General features: G+C 31.8%; 3 protein-coding genes across 4 annotated transcripts; 2 read left to right on the forward strand and 1 right to left on the reverse strand.

Moving 5' to 3' along the window:
* Positions 1 to 409: 409 nt before the first annotated feature.
* LOC123893179 (amino acid transporter AVT1A-like) lies at positions 410 to 7017 on the reverse strand. 2 transcript variants are annotated; one of them, XM_045943107.1, is made up of 13 exons: positions 6932 to 7017; positions 6528 to 6796; positions 6117 to 6388; positions 5224 to 5438; positions 4303 to 4326; positions 4036 to 4216; positions 3673 to 3892; positions 3279 to 3414; positions 3153 to 3172; positions 2897 to 3042; positions 2389 to 2432; positions 2039 to 2101; positions 410 to 847 (listed from the first exon to the last, which is right to left on the reverse strand). In XM_045943107.1, the coding sequence occupies exons 2-13, from the start codon at positions 6713 to 6715 to the stop codon at positions 746 to 748; spliced, it is 1611 nt and encodes a 536-aa protein (XP_045799063.1). In that variant the 5' UTR covers positions 6716 to 6796; positions 6932 to 7017; the 3' UTR covers positions 410 to 745. The 2 variants fall into 2 exon arrangements, with proteins under 2 accessions (XP_045799063.1, XP_045799061.1); XM_045943105.1 differs by lacking the exon at positions 6932 to 7017 and having other exon boundaries at positions 6528 to 6902.
* Positions 7018 to 13592: 6575 nt separating this feature from the next.
* On the forward strand, positions 13593 to 15167 carry LOC123893181. The gene is made up of 4 exons (XM_045943109.1): positions 13593 to 14070; positions 14204 to 14324; positions 14462 to 14534; positions 14740 to 15167. The coding sequence occupies exons 1-4, from the start codon at positions 14040 to 14042 to the stop codon at positions 14986 to 14988; spliced, it is 474 nt and encodes a 157-aa protein (XP_045799065.1). The 5' UTR covers positions 13593 to 14039; the 3' UTR covers positions 14989 to 15167.
* A 1179-nt stretch (positions 15168 to 16346) lies between these two features.
* On the forward strand, positions 16347 to 20580 carry LOC123893180 (phosphatidylinositol 4-phosphate 5-kinase 5-like). The gene is made up of 8 exons (XM_045943108.1): positions 16347 to 17605; positions 18006 to 18173; positions 18336 to 18501; positions 18580 to 18696; positions 18911 to 19104; positions 19299 to 19429; positions 19548 to 19620; positions 19951 to 20580. Exons 1-8 carry the CDS (start codon positions 16347 to 16349, stop codon positions 20240 to 20242), a joined length of 2400 nt encoding a protein of 799 aa, XP_045799064.1. The 3' UTR covers positions 20243 to 20580.
* Positions 20581 to 22124: the final 1544 nt, after the last annotated feature.

Here is a 22124-nt window from a genome sequence, read left to right on the forward strand (position 1 = left end):
CAAAATAATATTTTCATATTTATTTTCTTAACCAATGCCCAAACACACTAATAGTATAAGTTTTACGGCATTTTTGTGTAATTTCATGAGTGTTTAATTTCCCTTAAAAAAAAGTGTTTAATTTCATGAGTGTTGACTATCTATCATCATATTGTACTCCCTCCGTCCCAAAATATAAGCAAAAGTGAGTCAAACAAACTTGATGTATTTGGTTCAAAATTTGGACCAAATACATTCACTTTTGTTGACTCAGTTTTGCTTATATTTTGGGACGGAGGGAGTATGCCACATGATTTAAAAATATTACATCACAATTTTTGAGTCCAAATATAAGAGAGGGACCAAAACTATGAGATTATAAAACTGAGAGACCAATTCTATGAGCGGATGAAACTAGAAAGACCAAAGCTGCAATTAAGCCTTGTATAATACAATACCCTATAGATTAATCCTTCAAACTTAATATCCATTCTTAATAAGAAAATTAAGTTCATTCTGAATTTTAGCAAAGAAGAAGAAAAAAGAATCTAATGAGTCACCTCACACAGCTGTACTAGTATGAGACAATGCTCAAAAACATTGCTCTCAAACAGCAATCTAAACTGACTCTATTTTCAATGAGTGCAGTCAATAAACAATCTTTGTAATCATTCCATTCACCATATGTGCATAACTCAATGGGACATGCATGCATATACCAATGGCTACAGACATAATTGACCACTTAAATGCTGATAAAAAGGTGTCAGTCACTCATCTGCACCTGCACAATCTTTAATAGTGATGAATATGTTCCAAGTGAAGCACATACTATTCCCCATGCAGCAATTACCACACTCAGAGTAACCTGCACATCATATATGCGATTAGAAAAAGTAGGAAATTAAGTTTATGAGTGAAAATATGGATTTGTATTCCCTAAACTAGTTATAAGTATATGCTTTTGACCGATTCACGGAATCGGAACTATTGAATCAATATCGAACGGTTCACATATACAGTTGAAACATGAACCTTTCAATCTTAATCTATCTGAACTATTGGATCAAGATTGAACCGTTCATATTTCAACTTCGGCCAAAATATAAAATTAGAACATGAACCGTCCAATCTTGATCTAATAGTCAACTATGTAATTGTTGTGAAACCAATTCCTTATAATGGAGTCTGAGAAATTGAAGTCTAGGCCTTGAAATTAATTTTAAACAAAAATGGAAATAAAGAATAAACAAGTGTGTTCGTACGGTTTTCCCAGATCCCGATACTCTGCGGCAAGCAAAACAAGTAGTTACTCTTAGGATTGGGAGTTAAGCCTAACTCAACTCTACAAAATTGGCTTCTAAGGTGAGGATTGTCCTCACTTATAAACATATGTTCTGCCCATCTCGCAACCGATGTGGGACTTCTTAGCACACCCCCTAATGCCCAACACTATTGGGCTTGGTGCGCGGATATAAATGGTGAATGGCCCTATCAGAAACCTTATAGCAGGCGGCCCAGCGAATCGTGGAGGAGGCTCTGATACCATCTCAGAATTGGGAGTTAGGCCTAACTTAATCCTACAAAACCGGCATTCAAAAGATGTTTGGTAGAATCGTGTTTTAACTTTACCAAAGCAACTTAACTAGTATTTTGAGCACACTTGTTTGCATTTGCCTTTAAGAGGCATCTCAAAACCATGATAGTATTGTGTGATTGCATAAAATCCAAATCCACTTTCCTCTTGCAAGTTGCAACTTGTAACTACTTAATGTGACAGCAAGTACCCCACAAAAAAAAAAGAGAAGAAAGTTGATTGTCACAGGGGAGCTTAATATAGCATAAATATATGTTGTCAGACTCATAGCTATGTTACTGTCAGCTATCATGAATAATTAATTACTTGTAATTATGGCTCAGTACTAAAATGTACTATTCAACTGTTATTTTCATAATCAAAGCTGGTTATTAGAATTTACTACCCTGATAATTTTCACAATTAAGATTATTGCACTTGGAAAAACATAAAATTAACAAGATAAGCAGCACTGATATATACCTGTGTACTTGTTGCCTTTTTCCCCACAATTTTCAGAAAACATAAAGATGGCAATACCACTGCCTGAAAAATATAGCAATCCTTAATATTAGCTGAAGAAAATGGCCAATCTAGTCCACATGAAGTTGACGCAGACATTGCAAAGGTATACATGTGAAAAAGAATCAAGATGATGTTCCGAGAGAAGAAACAGATTAAGAGATAATTGTAGATGTTTAGTGTTTATACATGTATATAGATAGTATTTTTGCTTCAAATCTCATTCCTTTGAAAGAGAACAGTATGTGCAAGTTCCTTACACATTGTTAGATATCAACTGCAATTAATATTTAACAGAAATGTATGCTTACCACAAGTACACTGAGGAGAGAACCGATTAAAGCCATCACTAGCCCTGAAATTATAATAAAAGATGCCACAACTATGTTATCCATCTGACACATAATACCAGTGTTGATTTTTTTATACAATTTCTTATAAAAGTGTTCTACATTAACTGTTTGATGATGATGCCATAGTTTGGTGCTCTTGTTTAGCAGGTACCTTGTTTGAATCTTGGCATTAAAGTCGTGTTTAACCACTCTACCACGGTAGGTATTGTAATATTAGTGGCAACAATAGTATTGATATTAAAACATGTATATATTTTTAAAATGCGGAGGATATGTCCTACTCCCGCCTCTAAGAAGATCCGCTGCGGCTGTTAAAGATTATCATCATAAGAGGAAGTAGTCTAGCTCGTCATTGTTTGTTAGAATCGTTCTTATATAAACAACCAGTTCATATACCTATCTTGAGTGTGTGATGTGAAGAGATAGAAATGTATTGTATTACACTGAGACAAAGATTGAGACTTACCGAAAAATGGAATCAGAAAAGCAGCAACAACTGTAGATATAACCAGTGCTGTTCTAATAAGAATGAAACACCAATTAGTTCTTGCAATGTGATTAGGCAACAATTCCTCTACACTTCTTGCGAGCGGGTTCATCATCAAAGCATATTTGTTCATAATTAAGGAAAAAAGAAAAATTGAAATTTCATAATATCTTCGCAATATGATCAAACCTAGTTTAACTTTATTAAGCAGAATTATTACGACAGAAAAGGATATTTCGTTAGCGGGAGAATTGCCTGAAAGAGAAAACAGACTATAATTAGAAACAATGCGAATGTACCTTGAAAGAAAGAAAACAAAACTATACGAAAATAATGCAAAGAGAGCCAAAAAATTTCTTACTATAGTCCACATGGAGAATTTGGTAGCAAATGCATCTCGTGGTAGATTCAATGTTATCTGAGATAAAGTCCCTTCACCAAACATGAGAAACCCTGCGATTCCGACGCTTCCGTATAACAACATGGGCAAAATAAAACTGTACAAGAAAAAAATGTATGAGGTAAGTGAAAAGAACACTGAAAAAAACAAGTATGTGTTGCTATCAAGGTTTTAAATTGTAGTCTCAGTAACCGACGTGTCAAGATCTTTAATATTCCATAGAATCATGGTCTAATGCGGTCTCACTAACAGTCACATAGACCTTGATGCCACAATGGGGCAATCTAGATCACGATCACAAACCTTTTTTTAAAAAAAACCTTGGTTGTTAGACAAAGAAAGTTATGTAGCATACCATATGATCATTGCCTTGGAAAATTCTTTTTTGTTAGCCATAGATTGATAAATATTGGGAAAAACCGAATGTCCTGCAAAGCAAAATCCATAGATACCAAAAGCAAATGGAATGCCGCTCCATTTCACAAATGGACCAGTTTGATGGAATCCAACATCATTTCTTGTCCCAACAACAAACACACACATACCAATCAAAGTTGTCGCAATAACCCCTCCAGCTGCAGAATCATCACAAGTTATCTCAGTAAGTACATACTGAAAAGAGGTTGAAAATAAGGATTGATATTTTAATAGATATTATGAGTATTGTCTCCACAACTTAAAATTTTTGGATCGGCAAAATCGTTTGAGTTTAGAGAACCTGAGAGATAGGAGATTATACGAAGATCCTTTAACCAAACGGTAGGGAGAATAATCAGTGCAGTCAAAATTGAAAATAAGTGCTTGTCATCCAAATTTAAACTTCCCCAATTCAAGGATGTTCCAGGAAACAGACCAGAAAGGTTATCGCCTTCCATGATGATATATTCCACACAATATGACTGCATTCATAAAAATTGATATATCAAACCGATGGCTTAGAGTAATAAAGGTAAAAGAAATGGATGTACGGCACAGAAGCACTTACATATAATTCAGTGTACAAAATGATCTGCCACAAGATAAAAATTAAAAATAAAATGTCAGTTCACAGATTATTAAAACCATCAAACTATAAAATAGGAAATACATGTTATGTCACCATTCTTTAACACTGCTGGTATAGGGAATTTGATTGAAAAAGTATAAAATAGAGAATAATCGTATCATAATATGTTATTTCATGGCCTCAAGATATAAAATAAAATGATCAAAGATATGGAGAAGCCTACACCATTCAGGAACATGTTGAAGAATTATAAGGAACATCAAGCATGAGTCATAAAGAATGGAAATCCATAAAGTTATCACCTAGAACTATAAGGAAGGAAGCTGAATGAAGAGACAATGAGGCATAAAAAACCCGAGGAAAGAAAAAAAGGCCAATTAAACTTCATTTTGCCAAGAAACAGGAACCGCGCAGCAATTTTAAATTTAATTTCAAGTGTTGGATGTCCAAGGAGCACTGAGAGCAATAATAAGCTAATGACCAGGACTACCTAGATACTCAGACACTGCATCTTCTCTCAAAGTTTTAAGGCATTACATATACAAATCGCTTATATATAATTCATTTAGTCCATTTCTAGCCAGTGAGACTAATAATTCACACTTGAATTCCAACAACGAAGAAAGAAACTTAGCATATGTTTGGGAGTTTGCTTTGGTCACTGCTACTGAAAGTCTGATTGCATTTCACCGTGGAAATGCACAAGCTACAAACTGTAGCTTCAAATGGAACACATGTTGGCCTATTGCTTACCAACAAAACAAACACATGCTTAGTATGTGTTTAGATTAGTACATATGCGGTTAAAAACAACTAATGATCAAAATCTTACTAAGAAAGATTATGCAAAAAATAAGCAGGTTCTGTTTGAATATTAATCAAAAGCAAAAACATTCTTACTGATATGATAACTCGGCCATATTTTCCAAATGCAGCTTCTCCTATATCTGGGTAGCTAACAATGCCTTCTCTGTTTTGAAAGCAATGTCTCATAAGCTCTGCTGTATAACAACATATAACTGCAAAAATAACCATCACCAGCATACTCGCCCACCCAGCTTGCTTTATAGTATCAGGTGTAGATAGAAGCCCAACTCCAGCCATCACATTAATCCCTAACCAGGTACAATATTGCTTCATAAAATAACCACTTATAAAATATAAATAAAGGAAGCAGGCTTTATAATTCATATACCAAATAACAAATAACACTTCTTGTTGCCGGTAGCTACAATTGTGGCCGCAAAATAAAGCTTTTAGAAGTCTTCGCAACAACATCACAATTACAATTGCGGCCATCGGCCACATTTTCTAGAATTTTGTCACAATATCAAGGTTCACGGCATAGCCGCAACTGTAATTTAGGATAAATGTTCAAGGATATTGAAACCATATTTCTAAATTGCGGTCAACAACTGCAATTGTGGTCGTAATATAAAGTTTTTAGACGTCTCGGCAACAACATCACAATCACAATTGCAGCCACATTGACCACACTTTAGAAGCCTATGTACCACTGACACTTCTAATAGAAGGCGTGTCTGGTGTCCAACACCAACACGATACCAACACACATGATTACATTACATTGAATTATGTTATTTTCTCAAATCATTATTGGTGTCTATGTATTAGTGTCAGTGTCTGAATCAGTCTATGAAGCACAGACACTCCTCAAATTAGATGTCCTGGTGTCAGACACCAATTACTATCGGTTTCAACATGTCTGTCTATGTCCGTGCTTCATAGGTATCGGTGCTTCATAGGTGAACATGCAAAATGAAAGAACATACCATTAAAAATAGTTTGAGTGAAGGTACATCCATAACCAATAGGCAATTCTTCAGGAAAATGCATTTGAATGGAAGCTTTCTCCCACCATGTTGATTGTCTAGGAACCCCTTCTGGAATTTGAGCATTAGATAAAAAAGGGGTCTTTCCATCATGTAAGTCTAAGTTACTCTTTGATCCAAGATTTACAAAGCTTGAATAAATAACACTTGGTGCTTTGAATATTGATCCAAGATTTGGTGCAGCAGCAATTGTCAAAGGATCAATAGCCTCACTATCATCATCAAATCAAAAACATTATCATAATTAAAAAAAAAAAAAAAAAACCTAAACAATATATAACATGAAAATGTAACCAAAAAAAAATGTGATTAAGAAAACTATAATCAAGGATTAAGATAACCAATACATACTTGTAACTTTGAGGCCATTGATGAGAAGTGAAAGATTCAGGTTGTTCTGATTCATTGCGATCATAATCTTCATCATCATTATCATTGTCACTGTCGTAGTTAACAGCTTCGATATCAGTTTCATCTTCATTAGCGTCCAAGAAAAATTCGTTCTCTTTTTCTTTAGTTTTGTTGTCGTTGGTGGCCATGATGATTATTGTTACAAAAAAACACAGCAATGTTTGCAACAAATACCGCTATTTATTTTGATTTTGATGTTGATGTTTGTTCTGCAAAAAATTATGCTAGTAAATAATAAATAGTAATAATATGTATTTCTATATTGTGAAAAAGACAATAATTATAAGATAAGAACAAATTAATTTGTGTTGAGTAATGATGTTTGTGAAAGTGAGTGAAATTACAGAAAGGTGGTGAGGTGAATAGAATTTGAGATGCGGAACAGTTGCATTTAGAAGCGGAACGTTGAATGAAATCACTCACCATTGATTCTCCATGGACAAGAATTTATTTGAAAATTTAGTTGAATATAAGATAATTCATTATTTTTTGACTGAAAAAACTATTTTTTTTATTCTTACGGTCCAATTTAGTATTTAAAAAAAAAAACTTAAATTAGTTTTAAAATTTTTATAATAGAATTACTTATGGCACATTTAGATTAGCTTATTTTTGAGCTTATGCAAATATGTTATGCAAATTTTTATGTATTATTATAAGTTTGTCAAGGTAATTTACGATAAAATAGTTAATAGAAATACAATTTTCACTTCGCTAGTGTAAACTTATAAAATAGCATAAAATCTAATTTATATTGTATAAGCTGTTTGAATAAGCTAATTCAGACGGGCCTTTAGTCTTTGGAAATTGAGATCTATAAAATTGTGAACGATTAAAATGAGTTTTCACTTCTAATAAATATTTTTTCATACGCACATGGATTAAATCATGAATAATGGTTAAGAGACTAAAATATTTACTATTTACCTCGTCAATTTTTTTTTTTTAATATTTGTATTGCATGTTTTTTTTGTTATGAACGGGATATTCTCTGCGCGCGACTGTAGAGATTAACCTCTCGAGTTATATAGAACTACAAATCCTAGTAAAACTCTGATATAAATTAATTAACTTATCTATAAATATATTTATCGTTTAGAGGTTGGTTAAAAAATACATCCTGTGACAGTTCAGTCGCGAGATAAATAAATTCTGCCAAAAAATTGTTCTCAATAGTAATCGAATTCGAATTTTTCTGAACAATTTATCCTAAAGAGAGCTCATTAACCACTTTAGTCAAATATTTTAGTTTAAAGTTAGGATGTATTATACTAAGGTACAGTTTGGCCCAGCTTATTTTAGACTTTTTACTCCAAAAAAGGAGAAGTCAGGCCAAACAATTTTTTTTAAAAGTACTTGATAAAAAAAAGTTGCTTATTTTCATGTGTAAAATACATCAATTGGCAAAGCTAATATTTTTAACTTTTTCTGAGTAAAATTAGCTTTTCGGTGGTTCACCTCTTCGAATCCCACCAAAAGCAAATGCAAATCATATATTTGTGATATTCACGGCACTCATATGTGCACAGACAGTGCACCATTATTTTTACTTTTCTTGATCACAAGTCATGTGCACTATTATTATAATAATTATTTTACTCATATTATTATAATATTATTATTTTGAAAAATGCACAATTTATTAATTTTCACAAGTCATGTGCACTATTATTATAATTTTTTTTTACTCATATTATTATAATATTATTATTTTGAAAAATGAACAATTTATTAATTTTCACAGTCACATATATACTACTATTATTTAAAATAATCAAATAAAATGTAGTACCATGCATAGTAGTATTTTTCTTCTTCAAACTACAAAATTATTCATTTCAATATATATATATATATATATTATGGATAAAATTAGACCGATAATGTTATGGCCACATATTAACATTTTAACATTATAAAAAAATAACATTCTAACAAATATAAATTTTATAAAATATTTAATGAATTTAAAATTTATATTGTTAGCTTATTCATATAAAATTTACACAAATTTAAAATTATTTTATATGTTATTGAGACATCTAAAATTAAGAACTTATGCATTTTTATTGAATATTTTTTATTTTTATGAATATCAATAACGTATCAAATGAATTTTCATTAATAAATATAGGATAATATTTTCATTAATAAATATAGGATAATTACATATGAAATTATGAATAAAAGGCGCAAACGGTTAAATGGCAAAACTAATTCTCTTAAAAACAAGATTCATAGAAAACAAGATTCTCTTAAAGCCACATAAATGATCTAAATAATATATACTTATAATTAAACGGTAGATTTTATAAAATACTATTCGTTAAAATATTTGTTTATTATATTTTTAAATTATTGCACACAAAATGTTAATATTTGTTAATTATATTTTTTAATTATTTTATTTGTTTATAATAATTTTTAATATTATTATAAATTTCATAAAATATTTTAACAAACAAATTTTAAATTATAATTTATTTTAAGTTTTTTAAAAATGAAATCACCAAACAACTTTAACTTTATTTATAAAGCACTTATTTTAAACTTTATTTTAAAGTAGCTTTTAGACCATAAAAAAGTTAGGCCAAACGGTACCTAAGAGCATCTTCAATAAGAGTATCTAACAGAGTTTCATAGGTTAATGAGACGATACCTTATTTTTTTCATCATTGGAGTTCCATGACGTGGCACGGAGGTATCAAAATTGATGATACCGCTATCTTAAATAAGGTACCGGTATCATCAATTTAATGTTATTTTTTTTTTGGGTATATAAATCCAATTTAATAGCTTCCATATATGTCAAAACATTACCGTTTGAAATTCAATGCCTCTTGATCTTTCTTTTTTTTTCTTCTTTTTTTCTCTCTTTTTTTACTAACATTAATTTGATGATATTTCATATTTTTATATATTATACAATTTTTATTTGTTTTGTTCTCAAATCATATTTTATTTGTTTTCTATCAAATCACCGACAACTCCAAGCAGATCTTGTGGAACACATTTGTGAGCGTTTCGGACAGGAGAATAATCAAAATTAATTATTATATTTTTCATTATATATTTCCCGTCATATTTATGCATTTTTCACCATTTTTTATTTATTGTCATGTATTTCTCATTATATTTAATTATTAATTTATTTATCTACGTATTTATTAAATTAAATAAAATTTTATTTTTATTTAGACAAACTAAAAAAATATAGAAGGGATCACTCGTTATTAATGTATGATACTCAAAAAGTAGTATCACCATTGAAGCAAAATATGTATGAGTTGCATAAATATAAAAGAGACACTTGTTAGTAATGTATGATATCATCATTGGAGATGCTCCGAGTATAGTAAGCACATTCGATTGTTACCAGAAAAAAATACTAACAACATTCCATATGTGAAATTCAATTTCACACCTCTAAAATTAGAGTTAGGATCCGTTGACACCAGGTGTCAAATTTTAATTTGACACCAAATCTTAACCGTATATTTTTTTTAATCAAAGGCTAATAATAGTTTCCTATATTATCTGGTGTGTGTCTATTTAGGAGATTCTTTATTTTTAGGTTGCATAAAAATTTGATTTATTTAGTAAAAAAAATAAATTGATTTATTGTTCTAAAAAAAATTGATTTGTTGTTCTAAAAAAAAAAATTGTTGTCATCGCCATCGTTACTATGCTCCTTGTGTTTTCATTCCCCTTTGGTTAACTGCCAAAATCAATGTCAATTGCAAACTCTGCGGATAAATAACCGACTACAAACTCAATTTAATTAAAAGGGTTTTCTATACTAAAACCATAAATTGAATTTTTATACTCATATATACCATGATTGATGATTCATATATGCACTTGCTTTCGATGATTTATAACCTATATGTGATTTGTAAACTCAATTCAGACACCATGGGAATGAAAACGCAAAGGTAATGTTGGGGGAGATTGAATAACAACAAATAAAATTTTTATGCAATCTAAAAATAAGGAATCTCATAAATAGACACACACCAGATAATATAGGAAACTATTACTAGTCTTTGATTAAAAAAAATAAACGGTTAAGATTTAGTGTCAAATTAAAATTTGACACCTGGTGTCAACTCCTAAAATTATTAGAGATCAAAATCAATTAAAGGGATTATAAAAAAGGAAAATAAGTTAAAGAGATTAAAGAAATACTTAAAAAAGCTGAAATTTATACAATAAAAAATCACAAAAATCATCTATAGAAGTCAATGTTTTAGCAGTCTGTTTCAAAAAATATATTTTTCCTTTAAAATAACAAGTTGTTTTCAAAAATTTCTTTTAGACTTTCTTTTAAAATAGAATACATGTACAACAAACCAAAATAAAATTAATACGTGTTCATGAATTGAAAACTGGTCCCAAATCTGGAGTATTATAAAAAAACAAAAAAAACCCATTAAAATAGTATATTTATCTTGTTTGCCACTAAAAACATAACACATATTATTAATGTTCTGAAGCTCTGTCACAAAATCACAAGTCTTGAATCTGATTAAACATAACACGTCATACTCATCTCAATTAAACAATCAACTTACGTTAGTTTCCAGCTCTGTTAAGCTTTGTCAAACAAAATCACAAGATGTTTCTTTCTTCTGCCGCATAACAGCTGCGCTAAACACACAAATTACATTGCTTTTAATAATAGTCAGTCTTATAATATTCAGCCCCAATTTTCAACCATCTGAATCATGCATGTAGTGAGGAGAGACCATTACTGTGGATTTTGTAACTTGTACCAATTTTAAATTTTAGTGTAAGTTCAACCTATTAAATAAAGGTCGAAAGTTCTCAATAATGTATTATGTGTTTTTCAAAATTATCCAGACACATCGTATGATAAATTTCATCAGTAGAAAATAAAGAAATCATGAAATTATATTAAGATAGCACAATACTCTACTGATGATATTTGTTAGCATAATTCATCGATAGGGATAACATGAAAAAAATCTTGAGTATGTGCGACTTGCAAACATCCAAAAATGTTTTCTATTTTACGGTCATGTCAAACTTAATTTCCAAATCTGAACAATTTTGCCAAACAAAACACGCGGCAAAACATATTAAATTTTAAGAGAAAGTGTATCCAAAACTACTCAAGTCAAAACCAGAAATGGTTTCACTAGAACAATCCAATAAAACGAAGATAAATGAAAATCATGTGAACCCATGCAAGCAAAGATTAGAGGTAACGAATTCAATCTAAGCTCAAAATGAATCGTGATTTTGTGGATCTGATTGGCACAAAAGCTCATGCATGTCAGAACCACATTGAATGTTCTGAAGTTTATTAGATTCCTGTACAAAATTGTGGATCTAATTAAATAAATACAATGGCTCTTTTTTCTTAAGTAATGATTTTTCATTTTTTATAAAAACCATATTACCAAAGTTTCTTCAACCCAACCCAAGCCATTAGGTTTTGATCTAGCGGTGAGAGATTTAAGTAGTACGTTATAGGTCATTGGTTCAATTCCCAGCTCATTGTAAACAAAAAAAAATTCTTCAAATGTTAAAATATTATTTTTAATATTTTCACAAATGCATAGTCTTTCTTCTTCTTCCGAACACAATTGTTCAGTTCATGAATCTCACGTTTTTTTTATTAACAAGTTAAAATGAGCATATATTTTAAAAAATGAAAATAGAAAATATTTTCACAAAGTAAAACCCGGGTGTTTGATTTTGCTAAAAACTAAAGGACTGGACAAGAAAACTTCAGTTGTACTATGTTTGATTTTAAAATTGTTCCTGGTACTGGACAAACTGGGGGCTAATGGACATGAAAAAAACTGAAATTTTTGTCCCCCACTGAACCACGGGACAACTTTTTGTCCTCTGCACAAGTTGTCTAAAATACCAAAATAACCTTTTGTCCACAAAATATCGTATAACACAAAGTTTCTTAAAGTTTCTTCAAAACCTTAAACGTTTGTCCTGTGTTGTTCTTTCTTGTATTGTCCTGTACCGTTCTGTCCAGTTATTATATTTTGCAGATCAAAACATACGACAATTTTCATTTTTTATCAAAATCCACTTGGGTTGGTGCATTGGTATTGACTTGGGACCTGGGAGTGTACTCATCTTGAGGTCTGAGGTTCGATTCTCTCTGGCGCCAATTTGGGTGGGCTGATTTAGCTTCTTCAAAAAAAAAATTCATTTTTTATCTCAATCCAGACATTTACGTCCGTCAGCGTCATGCCGCCCATAAAAATATTCTAAAAAAATTCACTTCACTATTTAAAGTACGAACTCAGTTCGCTACTTAAATGTTCAGTTTACACTTTAACTAACGAATCTTATAAAAATTTAATCTTTTTTGTTCCCCTCACTCCATGAAAATCTTTTGAATGAAATAGCGAATGAGTGAGTGAGTCATTGAAAAATAAAAAAATTATATTTCAATTTATAGGATCTAGGATAAGTGTGATCGATTGATGCTATTTCACAGCCACTCCGGTGGCCAATTAAAATTAATTGGACACCGTCCAATATTTTGCATTGAAAAAAAAAAATTGACTTTTAAAATTGAAGTCGCATATTTAGTTGCTTAAGAGCACATGTTAGCATTAATTACTTAAAAAAATACCAAACTTAATATCTAAATCATCCAATCTTGATCTAATGATCACGAATGTGCCCACCACGTGAATGCGTCAAACTTTTGATGGTAGGCAATCCGATCTATCAATCATAAAGTCACTGTAGTCCTAATTTAAGCGCAATAAATTTATAATTATTAAATAAAAAATAAAATATACATTCTTTAGACCTTTTGATCAAGATCAGCCGGTCCTTATAATTTAAGAAGAGTATATTTATAATTATTAAACAAAAATAAAATATACATTCTTTAAACCTTTCGATCAAGTTCAGACGGCCACACACGTCATGACTGCATCAAAAAGGCGACCAGATCTAATCCATTTCTGGCCATGTCCTCAAGAGCATGATAGAAAATTGTAGTTCTTTTTAGGGACAGTTAGTTAATATTTTGAAATGCTACTTGTTAGATAGTAGTAGTGAAAAACAAAAGAAATTCTACAAAATCTTTGAGTTTCTTGATTTAGTAATATATGTGTGTGTTGAATTGTCCATGGTAGGTTTGTCAAACTAAACCTATGCTGAATAAAGAAATTGTCACTCACACCACCCTCTCACAATCTTTATCAAGAAGTAATTGGTGATGAGAGCAAGAAGTCAAGAACAATATATTGAAATGAATAATTAAGATTCATTTCTTTTGTAATATATTTGCTTGTTACCTAAGATATGCAAATGTTCTCTACCCAATGAAACAAGTTTTATTCAGCTTTTATTCTTTACTATAAAGTTCCTCTAATTTTCATTTCTCGGCTGCCATTTATCTGCCTCTCTTTTAAGTCAAACTTAATTAATTAACAAAACAAAAAGATGGGTCAATCTCTGAAGAAATTAACACCAGGTTCAATATTTAATTCTCTCAATTTTTTTTTGAATGTTATGATTAAGTTATGATTGTGATTAAGATTATACTAATAGTATGTTCATCTTTTGTTTCTTTTAAATTGTTTCCTTTTTATGAAAATTTAATGCAGGAACTGATGAAAAGAAGGCCAAAGAACTTGGTCCAATTATAGATGAATTCTATGAAAAAAATATAAAAAATAACTCGAATGACTTCACGAAATTCTACCGAGGAGTATGCGAGATAGTCGAGTACGTACTTTTCGCTTTTCATACTAAAATCTTACTTAACTAATTATTTAGCATAAATAGATTGCATTGATTTTTTATTATTTTATCAGCTAGGAAACTTTTCTCATTTACAAATTTTTATCATTCTTCTATGGCAGGGAACTTAATCGAAAGCTTGGATACACGCAGTTTAAACTCCCGAAGCCCGATGACCTTGAGAGGGCATACAAAGTATGTGCACATATATTTATTTCATAAATTGTGGTTATGATCACATCGCTCGCATAGACATAGATAACATTCAAGTCGCGACTACAATCTCGAGTTTACATGCCATTTTTTGAAAACTTGGCTATATTAATTGCTCTTATGTAACAAACAAGATCATGTGTTCATAATTAATTTATGGTTGATTTTTTTTAATGGCATATTGTAGGAACATCATGATGGAAAAGAGAAGCCGTTGACAAAAGCAGAATTTCAAGAGATTATGAAAGAGATGATTAAGGAATCAAGATTCACTGGTGTAGGAGCAAAAGAAGCACTCTTATACATCTTTGGTGTTCCTGTTACTGCTCTGTTTGTCAAGCAGAGAGTGATGCCTCAAGCAATTCCAAATGAATTTTTCATTCCAGGAATCACTTCTGTCACTGTTTTAATTCTTGCTGCTCTTAACAAGATATGATTTATATATTGCGAGTGTGACCAACCTAGCTACAATGTGTTTATTGCTTTGTAGCTTTTACTTTGCACTTTTGCAAGTGTACAACATTATTGTTTGATATTAATGTATCTATCTATATGCTTTAAGGTTTGTCATAAAAAAAATATATCTTTATGCTTTAAGGATTAATTTCATAATTACATTCATGCACAAAAGTTTCGGCAGTTGACACAGATGGTTGGATCTTCCGCTCACACTTGTTATAATTAATTTGTTTTATTTGATTTTTTATATAAGCAAGTAGATTTATTGAGCATAAAAGATTTATACTAATCATAGTTTAGATCTCAAGATGTGCTAAAATTGCACCTACCCGTAATATTTTTTTGGTTACATGAGAAAAAACGAAAGTATGAAATAAATCGTGTATCCTAAAAACCGACACTCCTAAAGCAACAACTAACAACATTGTAGACAAACTAAGTAAAGGTTTAGGAATCATGGTAAGAGCTTCGTCACAACTAGAGTCCAACTACTTTGCAAGAATATCCGCACAAGAATTATCTCCCGAGTCCCGACACCTACACACTACAACAAAATTGCTTTGTAGCTTCAAAAATATTAGCGTCGGCCATTACGTGGACGCTACTAGCGTATCTTTTGAGTCTACTCGATGTAATGATACATAAAAGAAAGAAGAAAAAAATATATCAGAACCAAACTATATAAATTAATAACTACCAATGGTTTGATGGTGATTACACACATTAAACAAACTTGAAAATAGAAATTTTGTTAAATAGTCCAAGAATAGCATATATACAATTGATTTCAAGGACCTTGATTTCATCACTTAGCTCCATTTTTCATGGTTCTTAGAGGTTATAGGAGATGAACCATAGCCCTCTCTTCCCATAGGGGTCATGAAATTTTCAAGGTTAATTTAATTTCAACAATTATCACAAAATTACACACACCTTCATGAATTATTATAACCAACTAACATGGTTAATGGTATACACAAAATTAAGGAAAGTCCTCATACTTAGTTTACAATTAACAGCTGTCAAAATTTTGACACATTTGACGAACATTGTGCATCTCCTAACATCAACATGTCTCCGAACTTTATGGAAACATGAGATAACAAAAAAAAAACATTACCACAACATCAAATCTGGTTTTGAAACTTTTGGTGCATTCTCTCTGCTTGCATAGTAATTAATTACATAACATTGTTGGTTTAATAAGTTTTTTTCTTTTTTCATTTCTTCAATTGAGGTATATATAATATATCCATGATGATTTCTCTTGAACAAATTTTAATGGAGAAGTGTATTCAAAATAATTGAAAAACATTGGAAAGAAAAAAACACACAATGATTGGTAAAGATGGAGGTGTTTTCAAGGCATGGGAAGCCACAGTGAGAAGAACGCACGCAGTAGCTAAGAAGCGCGCTAATAGTATATTTGGAATTGGAACATTATCGATATCAGGCACAGATGATGAAGAAAACAACAGCATTAGCGATAACGAAGATCATGGAAACGAAACATTTGAAATATATAATGAAGAGAAGGTTCTTCCCAATGGAGACTACTATACCGGACAATGGGCGGAGAATTTTCCACATGGGGAAGGAAAATATCTATGGACAGACGGGTGTATGTATGTCGGAGAATGGTTCAAAGGAAAAACAAAGGGAAAAGGAAGATTCAGTTGGCCTTCAGGTGCAACATATGAAGGTCAATTCAAGAGTGGTTTCATGGATGGTGTAGGAACATATACAGGTTGTAATGGAGAGACATATAAGGGAAATTGGGTGCTGAATTTGAAACATGGTCATGGATATAAGAGTTATGTGAATGGTGATTGGTATGAAGGTGATTGGAGGAGAGGGCTGCAAGATGGAAAAGGGAGGTATGAATGGAGAGATATGAGTCATTATATTGGTGAATGGAAGAATGGTGTAATTTGGGGTAAAGGGTCATTTTTTTGGCCTAATGGGAATAGTTTTGAAGGGTTTTGGGAAGATGGTTTACCAAAAGGTGATGGAACATATAGATGGCAAGATGGAAGTTGTTATATTGGGACTTTTAATAAAGATGGTATGAACAAAGATGAAGATGGAACACTTTATCCAATGGATCCATCTGATGAGAGATGGAATTATTGGGATCCTCTAGAATTGTATAATGAATTGAATGGCTATTCAGTTTCTCCTGGTGAGAAAGTTTTGGTTTTGCCATCACAAAAGAAACTTGCTGTATGGAGGTCTACTAAAGGAGGGGAGAGTGTTAGACCTAGGAGAATGTCGGTCGACGGAAGGGTGAGTATTGGAGCGGATAAGCCAACTGATAGAATGAATTTGTGGGATGGTGGTGGGAGTAGTCATGGAGGAGGATGCCATGGTGGTGGAGGAGGTGATGGTGATGCTAGTACTGGTGGTAATAGAACTCCTCCTTTAGGGAGTGAATTTGATGAGGAATCGATTGGTTCACGTATTGATGATGCTAATGATGCTTTGAATCAACTTCAACCTTTGAAAGCACCTAAGAAAGCTAAGAGGCAGGGTGAGACTATATGCAAAGGGCACAAAAATTTTGAGCTTATGCTTAATTTGCAGCTGGGAATTAGGTAATCTTCCAAGCTGTTAGAAAATCTAGTTTTTAATACTTCTTGTTATGTTGTTTTGTGTGATCATATGTGTCAGTGTCAGACACCAGAATGTCTTTAATTAGAAGTGTGGTTGCCTTAAGAGATGATAATTAATTGTTTTAGTTATGTTACTTATCGGACCGAGATTGTCTGTTGTAACTGCCACACGCAGTTTCACGCAGTAGCCAATCTCGGCCATTAAAAAGTGATCTTAACCGTTCGTTTCTGATCGGACGGTCTACAATTACTGCATTAGTGCGGTAACTGCGTATAATCCGTTTCCGTTACTTATCCTCCAAATGAGAACACTATTGCAATAATTGCACTGATTTAACACTATTGCAGTAATGATGACTTTACAATTTGTTGGACTTTATAGGCACTCAGTTGCAAGACCTGCTCCCACAGCATCACTTGATCTTAAGCCATCAGCTTTTGATCCAAAGGAGAAAGTGTGGACAAGATTTCCACCTGAAGGATCTAAATATACTCCACCACATCCATCATGTGACTTTAAATGGAAGGACTATTGCCCGGTAGTTTTTAGGTCAGCCCCACTAATACTTTATCTTTAGTTTCTTTGTGCATGTTACAAAGTTAACTTATGAATTACATCATTTTAAGGTGCTTATTTGATATGATAAGTCATGAATAAGCATTTTCTGTGTCGCATTTTCCTTTATTTATACACATCACACTCTGTCCTCAGGACTCTTAGGAAGCTATTCAATGTGGATCCAGCTGATTACATGCTATCCATATGTGGAAGTGAAGCTCTTCGCGAACTTTCCTCGCCTGGAAAAAGTGGAAGCTTCTTTTACTTGACCAATGACGACCGTTACATGATTAAGACAATGAAGAAAGCTGAAGTAAAAGTGAGGTTCAAAACTTACTTTATCACATTTAAATTTTCACATTTATTTTCCTAATTTAGTTTTTTATTTCTATTGCAGGTCCTCATAAAAATGCTTCCAGCTTATTACAATCATTTTAAAGAGAATCAAAATACTCTATTAACAAAATATTATGGCCTGCATTGTGTAAAGTTAAATGGACCTATCCAAAGGAAGGTACATTTCATATCATTAATGTTACATATATTATGGCCTGCATTGTGTAAAGTTAAATGGACCTAACAAAATATTATGGCCTGCATTATGTTTTAATTAGGCTAAATTGTACTTTTTACCCCCTAAGTTTCACAAACTTGCGACTTTGGCCCCTTAACTTTCACAAACTTGTGATTTTGGTATAATAAGTTTCATAATATGTTTGGCTTTTCAGGTTAGATTTATCATAATGGGAAACCTCTTTTCTTCTGGGCATATCACACATAGACGCTATGATTTGAAGGGTTCTTCGCTTGGTCGCACGTCAGATAAACTTGAGACAGAGATTAGTGAAACAACTATTCTTAAAGATCTTGACCTTAATTTTATATTTCTACTTCAGAAATCTTGGTTTCAAGAGTTTAGCAGGTAACACATGTTTTTTATACATCAATTTATAGTTATGCACTTTTTCCTTTAAAATGCAACATCTTAATTTAGATAAGTTAAATAATTGAACAAGTTAAGCAAATGCAAATGCAAATCCAAACATGTTTTGCAATTTTTTTTTGTATCACATGAGAAATTATACTAAGCAAGTGAAGCATATATTTGTTCTGCAGACAAGTTGATATGGATTGTGAGCTTTTAGAACAAGAGGGAATTATGGACTATAGTTTGCTACTTGGCATTCATTTCAAAAATATATCTCCAGATGGGGATATTCTTCCTATAGCACCTCCGACTCCTTCCGGTAACTTTCTTATCCTACGTGTAGTAATTAATAATGTGTGTATGTGTGTATGTGTGTGTGTATGTGTGCGTGTCCGTATTTTGGAAACTTAGTAAGAATTTTCTACTTTCAACCTTAGGTGATTCAGAGAACGAAGGAACTCTACACACTTCAACGGAAGACACAGAACAAAATCCTTCCGATCCTTCTAGGTAAGACCTCTTGTTCTAGGTCTATGTCGTAATATATGTTGTCCTTGAAAATTAATATTCAAGTCGTCGTCTTTTAGTTTAGAAAGTATAGTAAGTAATCTCAATCGGTGATGAACAAGTCAAGTAGTCAACGTGTTGATATTGATATTACAGCACATTCATGATTTGTTATGCATGTTTATGTAACATTAATTGTTGTGTTTTTCAGCAATTCGTTGAAAACACGAAAACATGCATAATGATTAGATGTACAAAAGTTTACGAATCTAGCAAAAGACAAATATATAGCTCAAATCTCAATATAGTATTTGTCTATTTGGATATCTGCAGTACAATATTAGGTATAAATATTCCAGCAAAAGCAGAAAGGACAGTGAGAAGAGGCGATATCGAAACACAATTAGTCGGAGAACCAATTGAAGAGTTCTATAGTGTTCAACTTACTTTTGGTATCATAGACATACTTCAAGACTATGATATCAGCAAGAAGCTTGAGCATGCTTACAAATCTATTCAATATGATCCTACCTCAATATCAGCCGTTGATCCTAGACAATACTCAAGGCGTTTTCGTGATTTTATATTTAGAATATTCACAGAAGAACAAATTCTTGAAATCTAGAACATGCATGATTATGCTATTCCTTAATAAAGGTATGACATGTGCAATATAGAAGTGTATTTGGTAGCTGCAAGTTACATTCCTCTAATCTTATACTTCATAATTTTCATTTTTTGTATAGAACATTATATATATGAGCACATTGTGAAGAAACTCTATATGTATATGCATATTGTACACATTTGCTAGAATATTTATAAGAGATGGAGAGGGTGAAAGGGAAAGTATATTCCAATGTTTTGTATCAGATTGGGATGTATATATAGGTAATGGATCAATGTACATGTTTACTTTTTCAATCCTTGATGCAATTAGTTATCTCATCAAATAGTAGTTAACAATCAAGATCCAATGAAATGTATTACATTCATGAATAGGCTTCTTCCAAGTGAATCAAGATTACACATTCAGGTCATCTCGCAACGCATCCTCTCATCTCACGTTCAGCACCATTGGGTATGGTGCGTGGATATAAACGGTGGGTGGCCCGCGGATCGTGGAGAGACTCTGATACCATCTTAGAATTGATTATTGGGCTTAACTCAATTCTACAAAACGGGTTTGTAAGGTGAAAATTGTCATCACTTATAAACACACAGTCAGGCCATCTCGCAACTGATGTGAGACTTTTAACATTATATATATATATATATATATATATATATATATTTGGATTGAGCGTGAGTTTGACGAAATTGCGTTATAGTAATTTTGTTAAAGTCGATCCAAATGTGCACTTGATATTAATTCTCTAGTTCCTAGAGAAAGTTGATCCGGGTAATCTAATATTCGCTTGCAAGATAAGTAAAATTCTGGCCAAATAAAATGTAACGGTGGAACCGAAACTGTTATCATTGAGACACTAGCAAGAGCCAAAATTGGGGTACCACTGCTGAATTTTTAAAGATGATGAATGAGGGAAGGTATCATGTCAGCTATTTGTCCCAAGTGAACAAAGAGGAAAGGTGGCTTTCGGATGCTGGAAAAGCCACTTTTTTTTTATTTATGTACTGTACAAGTTTACATTACACCACAATTTTGGGAGAAGAATCAAGTTTTTTTTTTTTTTTTGATAAATAAGAATCAAGTTTTTCAACAAGGCACACATGTGGTATAGTGTACCAAATTGGAATAAGATTTTTTCATAAAAGGTAAACATCAAAAAAGAAAGAAGTAGTAAGTATTAATGCATTTGATGTGACTTTTGTAAAAATAATGCATTTGATGGTGAGTGACTTTGGCCATCTTAGAATTTCTCTATTCCACCAAAAAAATATCTAAGAATTTCTCTATTCATAAAAATAAACAATATACCGAAATAAATAGGAAGATAAAGTACCTGCGGTGCTAGCTGCTTGTATAAAACCGAAGTCGAGAAGCGCAAATAGGACATAGACAAGTTGATTGCTACTTATTTGCTTATGTTCATCAACTTATCAACCTATTTTGTTTTTTTGCTTTACAAAACAATATATTGTTTTTTCACTGCATAAAAGAGTAAAAGACCGCAATTAATAATTGTAATTCAGTTGTCAATATTGTTTTATAGTCAATTTGTGAAGGAAAGGATCAAAGTTCAATTTTTTTGTAAACACACTTTTAAAAAGAGATAGTAAAAGAAGAAGAGACAATATATGTTGTTTGTGATGTGTATCTTTTGAAAAATCTTTGAGCATTGAGGTATCAGGGTTGATATATTTATTACTATTTTAACTAAGTCGTCTCTAAGTTGAAAGAAAAAAATGGAAAAAACCTAGAGCGTTTAAAGGGTACTCGATTAATTCGGGTTAATTAATTCGTGATAAGGAAGACCGTTTAAATAAAAATGTTTAAATTTTGGCTAAAGTTTGAAAGAGTTGGACGCCTTTTGATATCGTTGTTT

Source organism: Trifolium pratense, linkage group LG6, assembly GCF_020283565.1.
Source record: "Trifolium pratense cultivar HEN17-A07 linkage group LG6, ARS_RC_1.1, whole genome shotgun sequence".
NCBI lineage: Eukaryota > Viridiplantae > Streptophyta > Magnoliopsida > Fabales > Fabaceae > Trifolium > Trifolium pratense.